This window comes from Triticum dicoccoides, chromosome 7A (genome assembly GCF_002162155.2).
Source record: "Triticum dicoccoides isolate Atlit2015 ecotype Zavitan chromosome 7A, WEW_v2.0, whole genome shotgun sequence".
NCBI classification, from domain to species: domain Eukaryota; kingdom Viridiplantae; phylum Streptophyta; class Magnoliopsida; order Poales; family Poaceae; genus Triticum; species Triticum dicoccoides.
The window spans coordinates 665,726,696-665,732,327 of NC_041392.1; the positions used below are offsets into that span (position 1 = coordinate 665,726,696).

General features: G+C 50.9%; 1 protein-coding gene across 1 annotated transcript; it reads left to right on the top strand.

The window, feature by feature from the left end:
* The first annotated feature begins 934 nt into the window (after nucleotides 1-934).
* Nucleotides 935-5,428, top strand: LOC119332489 (protein NRT1/ PTR FAMILY 5.1-like). Its single transcript, XM_037605668.1, has 3 exons — nucleotides 935-1,102; nucleotides 1,207-1,424; nucleotides 3,810-5,428. Exons 1-3 carry the CDS (start codon nucleotides 994-996, stop codon nucleotides 5,277-5,279), a joined length of 1,797 nt encoding a protein of 598 aa, XP_037461565.1. The 5' UTR covers nucleotides 935-993; the 3' UTR covers nucleotides 5,280-5,428.
* The last annotated feature ends 204 nt before the right edge of the window (nucleotides 5,429-5,632 follow it).

Sequence of the window (5,632 nt, forward strand, 5' to 3'; positions counted from 1 at the left end):
AATGCTGACTCCTCATCCTCGTCCTTCTCGTCCGCAAAAAGCTGCTCACGCTTCACGTCCGCCTTCGCCTCGTGGATGAAGTGGCAGTTCGTCGCCACCGTCGCCTCAGATTGGATGGACTCGAGGATGGCCTGCTGCTCCATCGCCTCCTTCGCTTGGGCGAGCTCGAACTCCATCAACACTTCCCCCATTGCTGAATTCGGCCTGCTCCATCATTGACGCCACCTCCTCGTCCGACGTAGGCTCCTCCTCTGACACCTCCACCTCTTCCATCTCCTTGTCTGCCTCCTCCTCCTGGGAGTTTGGAGGCAGGCCGACCATAGCATGGTGCAGTGTGCCTCAATAACGCGCATCTTCGCATGGATCTCCGCCCGACGCTCCAGAGTCAGCAGCTTGTAGTACGTCACCTTGGAGCGGACCGCGGCGGCTGGCAGAAGACGAGCTCAAATTGGAAGTGGGAGAGGAAGAGGAGGGAGCAGCGGCGGCGTGGACGGAAGCGAGAGGAGGAGAATGGCGACGAGGCTAGGGTTGCCTCACTGTCCGGCTTAAATAACTGTGTTTGACCTCTCAGGCGGCGCACCAGAGCTGCTTCATGAATACGTCCTCACCGAATTGGAGGAGGCGCCCGATGGACACATGGCTTTTTGCATGGGTCCCGGCTGTCAGTCTTACATATTGGGCACGTCCGAGCCTCTTCATATCTCTTTCATGTGTAGATTGGATTTGAGGTGTCCCATAAAGGGGCTAGTTGGATGGCAATTTCGTGACACGGCCGCCGATGCATAGATAGTTTTTGAGGGATCCAATTGTGGAGGTAATCTCCCGTAAGTTTAGCATTTTCCTGATAACGACACGTGCCAAAGGCGGAGGTGAAGCAAGTAGCCATCCGCCACTCCATAAAAACTCTAATCATTTTGCTCCAGCCAAGCCCATTTCGACACACCACGAGGCACGCACTAGAGCCTACAGCATACATCGTCCGATCGGCCATCGATGGAGGAGCTCAAGCCGGAGTTCACAAAGGACGGCTCCGTCGACCTCCGCGGCCGGCCGGTCGTCGCCGCCCGGACCGGCCGCTGGAAGGCCTGCTCCTTCCTAGTCGGTGAGTGGTCAGTACAGTACCAGGCTCCGCCCGCCATGGATCGATCTAGTCCGACTCTCCTTCTGATGAACCCGCGCCGCGCGCATATATATGGATGGACGCAGGGTACGAGGCGTTCGAGCGGATGGCGTTCTACGGGGTGGCGTCGAACCTGGTGGTGTACCTGACGACGCAGATGCGGCAGGAGACGGTGCCGTCGGTGCGCAGCGTCAACAACTGGACGGGCACGGTGTGGATGACGCCCATCGCCGGAGCCTACGTCGCCGACGCCTTCCTCGGCCGCTTCTGGACCTTCACCGTCTCCTCCCTCGTCTACCTCTCGGTCAGTACCATCTCCCCGATTGATCTTCAGTCCAGTGGAGCCCAATTTGATCCGCAATCCAGTATGTTTCACAAGCCACAACGCATCATTGACACTGAGAGCTCATCCTCAGACATGGTTTCACTCACAGCACATCAGTAGTAGTAGTAAACTAGTAACTCTGATGAGTGATGACTCGAACAAGGCACTGCAGTAGAAAACGTACCAGAAATTACGACGCTAGCGGCGGCTATTCGAGAACCACACCATGTCTGAAACTCGCCGGAGAGACAAGTCAGTCAGAGCCCGACGCCGGCAGTAGAAGATTCTTACGGACAATCGTTGTCAGCTCAGGCCGACCAACCAGGACTAGTGTTTTGTCATGACGGTTAGGATTACGACCGGAGAAGAAAAACGCATTTGGATTTCGGAATCTTTCGGCTGGGAGGCGTGGGCGAAAGCTTAGTCCTACTCTGCTTTGCTTGTCCTGTTTCTGCGCTACACGTACGGCGGCCCCACCGGCGTCCATCACACAAGGCGTATGCCGATCGCTGTACCCAAAGCATGGCAAAAAGGCTATCATGTCCATGCCAATCCAGAACCAAGATTTATAGTACGGCTGGAAAACCCTTCACATGTGTCACCGTCCATGACAATAATGCTAAGAACTACACTATGAAAATGTCTTAGATTTTGAGACGGAACTGGTAGTATTCATAGTATATCTTAGTACAAACATTAATAATAGTAATATTTTTTTGGACAAAACGGTGAATTTTATTGGCTTAAAATGGGCATTAAGAAAGTCATTAAGACCAAAGCTAAGCGTAGATGAGAAAAAATAAAACTCAAAGCGATCAGATTCGTGATTGGCAAGCTACAATAATGGCCTTATCCGTACAGACCATCTCATAACACCACAAAGACGCCGAGGTTCTTCAACAACAACGCTTTCAGGATCTAGCCACCCAAAGTCAAAATATAAGTTTTCACCTTGAAGAACCAGTCTGATCATATCCGAGCAATGACTTTAACAAGGTAACGACGTAAAAATATCGCCATTGCCAGGTTTAACCAACTCAGGTCAGACCTAGACCTTCATCCTAGAGCTCGAGACCGGATACTCGAGTTGCACCACTATCGACACCAATCATGGGTTGTCACCATCACTTTTCTACGATCCCAGCAGCTACATGCGACGTGCGACTGTGAACGATGCACAACAATCCTTCTACACCAAACCGTCGTCCATAGTTTGCATTTTTTGCATTCTACTATAATTTACACAGTGTAACTAAAATAATGTATTTCCTTTAAGAAGAGGATTAAAAAAACTTACACACAACTTTGCACATTATCGTAATATGTAAAAATAATCATATAATCATGAAATTTTGGCACATATTATATAATATTTTTTGTATATAATTACACTCAGCCAAAAACCTACAAAAAAAAACAATAAAGGAAAGAAAAAAAGGAAAAAGGTAAATGCATAGAAATAAAAAAACATAAATAAAAAATGAAGCAAAAATACCCATAAAAGAAAGAATTAAATTTCCGAAGGAAGAATGAATGATCAACATTGGTATTACCATTTAAGAACAAAAAAAATGAGAAAAAGAATCTAAAACAAACAATGACAAAATTTGCATGAAATATACATAAAAATTGTGCTTCTTTACAATATGCAAGAATAATCATATAAATGTAGAATTTTTGCAAAAACAAAATCTGAGAACAAATGAATTGTGCCATTGGTATTAACCTTAAAGTAGAATGAAAATGAAGTAAAGACTTTTTTTTTTGGAAAATAATGAATTAGTGGTGTTAGTATTTTCTTTAAGAAGAAAAAAATAACAAAAACTTACACACAACTTTACACCGAAATTGCATTTTCTCGTAATATGCAAAAATAATCATATAATCATGAAATTTTGGCACATATTATATAGTATTTTTGTGTATATAATTACACCCAGCCAACCCCCACCCCCCCTAAAAAAATTATAACCAATAAAGGAAATAAAAAAGGAAAAAGAAAGTATGTTGCCTAGAATTAAACGGGGGCAACCAAGACAAAGAAGTCGGCCGGTACCGATTTGACTAAGCAAAACAATGCGCCAATCGATTCCTTGCAGCCCAGCCCAACAACAGAATTAAACAGAAAAAAATGAAACCAGCACAGATCTCGTAGCATGATCCAACGAACAGAAAATTGACTGACCAGAAAATAAAAAGTCAGCTGACTGAAATGTAGCTAAAGTGTTCCGCTTGTGATTCAAAATGGAAGATTCAACATGCAGTAAAAAAACAAGCAAAATTTCACCATTTTTTTTTCAAAGAGTATGAGGAAAAGGGAAAATTTTGTGGTTAGTAAATGTCGGATGATTCATGTTGTTGCAGGGCATGGTTCTGATAACCCTGGCCGTCTCCCTGAAGCCGCTGCACCCGCAGTGCACGGCGGGCGGCGACTGCGCCCCGGCGACGCGGCAGCAGGTCGCCTTCCTGTACGCGGCGCTCTACACCATGGCCGTCGGCGCGGGCGGGACCAAGCCCAACATCTCGACGTTCGGCGCAGACCAGTTCGACGACTTGGACGCCCGGGAGCGCGAGGTCAAGGCCTCCTTCTTCAACTGGTGGCTGTTCAGCTCCTTCGCCGGCGGCCTCGTCGCCGTGCTCGTCCTCGTCTACGTGCAGGAGGAGGTCGGCTGGGGCGTCGGGTACACGATCCCCACGGTCGGCCTCGCCCTGTCCCTCGTGCTCTTCTACGTGGGCACGCCGTTCTACCGGCACAAGCCGGTCACGCGGAGCACGGCGGCCGGCCCGGCGAGGCTGATCGGCAGGGTGCTCAGGGCGGCGTACGCGAACCGGGGATGCCCGCTCACCGGCGAGCTGCACGAGCATGACAAGGCGTGGTACGCCGCGGCCGGGAAGCGGCTTCTGCTCCACACGGAGGGTAACTTCAGGTTCTTGGACAAGGCGGCGATCCGTGAGCGTGAGGCGTGCACGGTGACCGAGGTCGAGGAGGTGAAGCTGATCGCCGGCATGATCGTGGTGTGGCTGGTTACCCTGGTGCCATGCACCATCTGGGCGCAGGTGAACACCCTGTTCGTGAAGCAAGGGACGACGCTGGACCGCTCCGTCGGCGGCGTGCGCATCCCGGCCGCGTCCCTCGGCAGCTTCGTCACCATCTCCATGCTCATCTCGATCCCGATCTACGACCGCGTGCTGGTGCCGCTGGCCCGGCGGCGCACGGGCAACCCGCGCGGCATCACCCTCCTGCAGCGCCTCGGCGTCGGCTGCGCGCTGCAGGTGCTCGTCGTGGCCTGCGCCTGCCTGGTGGAGGTCCGGCGCATGCGCGTGATCCGGGAGCGCGCCGCCCGCGGCCCCCACGACACGGTGCCGATGAGCGTCTTCTGGATGCTGCCGCAGTACGTGCTGCTGGGCGTCGGCGACGTGTTCAACTCCGTGGGCATCCTCGAGTTCTTCTACGACCAGTCGCCGGAGGGGATGCGGAGCCTCGGCACCACCTTCTTCACCAGCGGGCTCGGCGTTGGGAACTTCCTCAACAGCCTGCTCGTGACGCTCGTCGACCGGGCCACCGCCACCACTACCGGGGGGAGCTGGATCGGCGACAACCTCAATGACTCGCACCTCGACTACTACTACGCGTTCCTGCTGCTCCTCACCGTGGCCAACATGGCGCTCTTCGTGTGGGTGGCCATGCGGTACAGGTACAAGAGAGAGTTCTTGGAGGACAGCGGCGCAATGGAGACCGAGAATGAGATGGTGGCCGGCGGCAAGGTAAAGGCGGACCTGCCTGCGCGTCTGCCTGACAACACAACAAGGGACAGAGCATATGTACTGGAGTAGCAGTATATTGTACAGAGTAATTTTTTTAGGGGTTATAAACCAACCTTTATGGATCGAAATCCACGTGTAATGGAATAAAAAAGGATCATGAGGTTGAATCAACCAGGTGTATAGATTCCGATCCAGCGAATGTGAAAACTTGGCTAACCTATCGGCGTCGCGATTAGTTGCTCTGCCTTGAAAGTAAAGGAAACATTAAAAGCTAATGATTGCATTGTATCCTCCACAGCTAGCTTTGTCCATGTCGTTGCTTGGAGTCCGATGCAATTATAAAATTGTGGATCATCAAATCTTCTGCAAGAGCAAGTCCTTTGGGTCACGCTATAGCCTCCAAAGTTGCTTCATCGGTTATC

Coding starts and splice junctions, on each gene's coding strand:
- LOC119332489 (XM_037605668.1), top strand. CDS start 994: ATGGAGGAGCTCAAGCCGGAGTTCACAAAGGACGGCTCCGTCGACCTC. Junction 1,103..1,206: donor GGCCTGCTCCTTCCTAGTCG/GTGAGTGGTCAG, acceptor GGATGGACGCAG/GGTACGAGGCGTTCGAGCGG. Junction 1,425..3,809: donor CCTCCCTCGTCTACCTCTCG/GTCAGTACCATC, acceptor ATGTTGTTGCAG/GGCATGGTTCTGATAACCCT.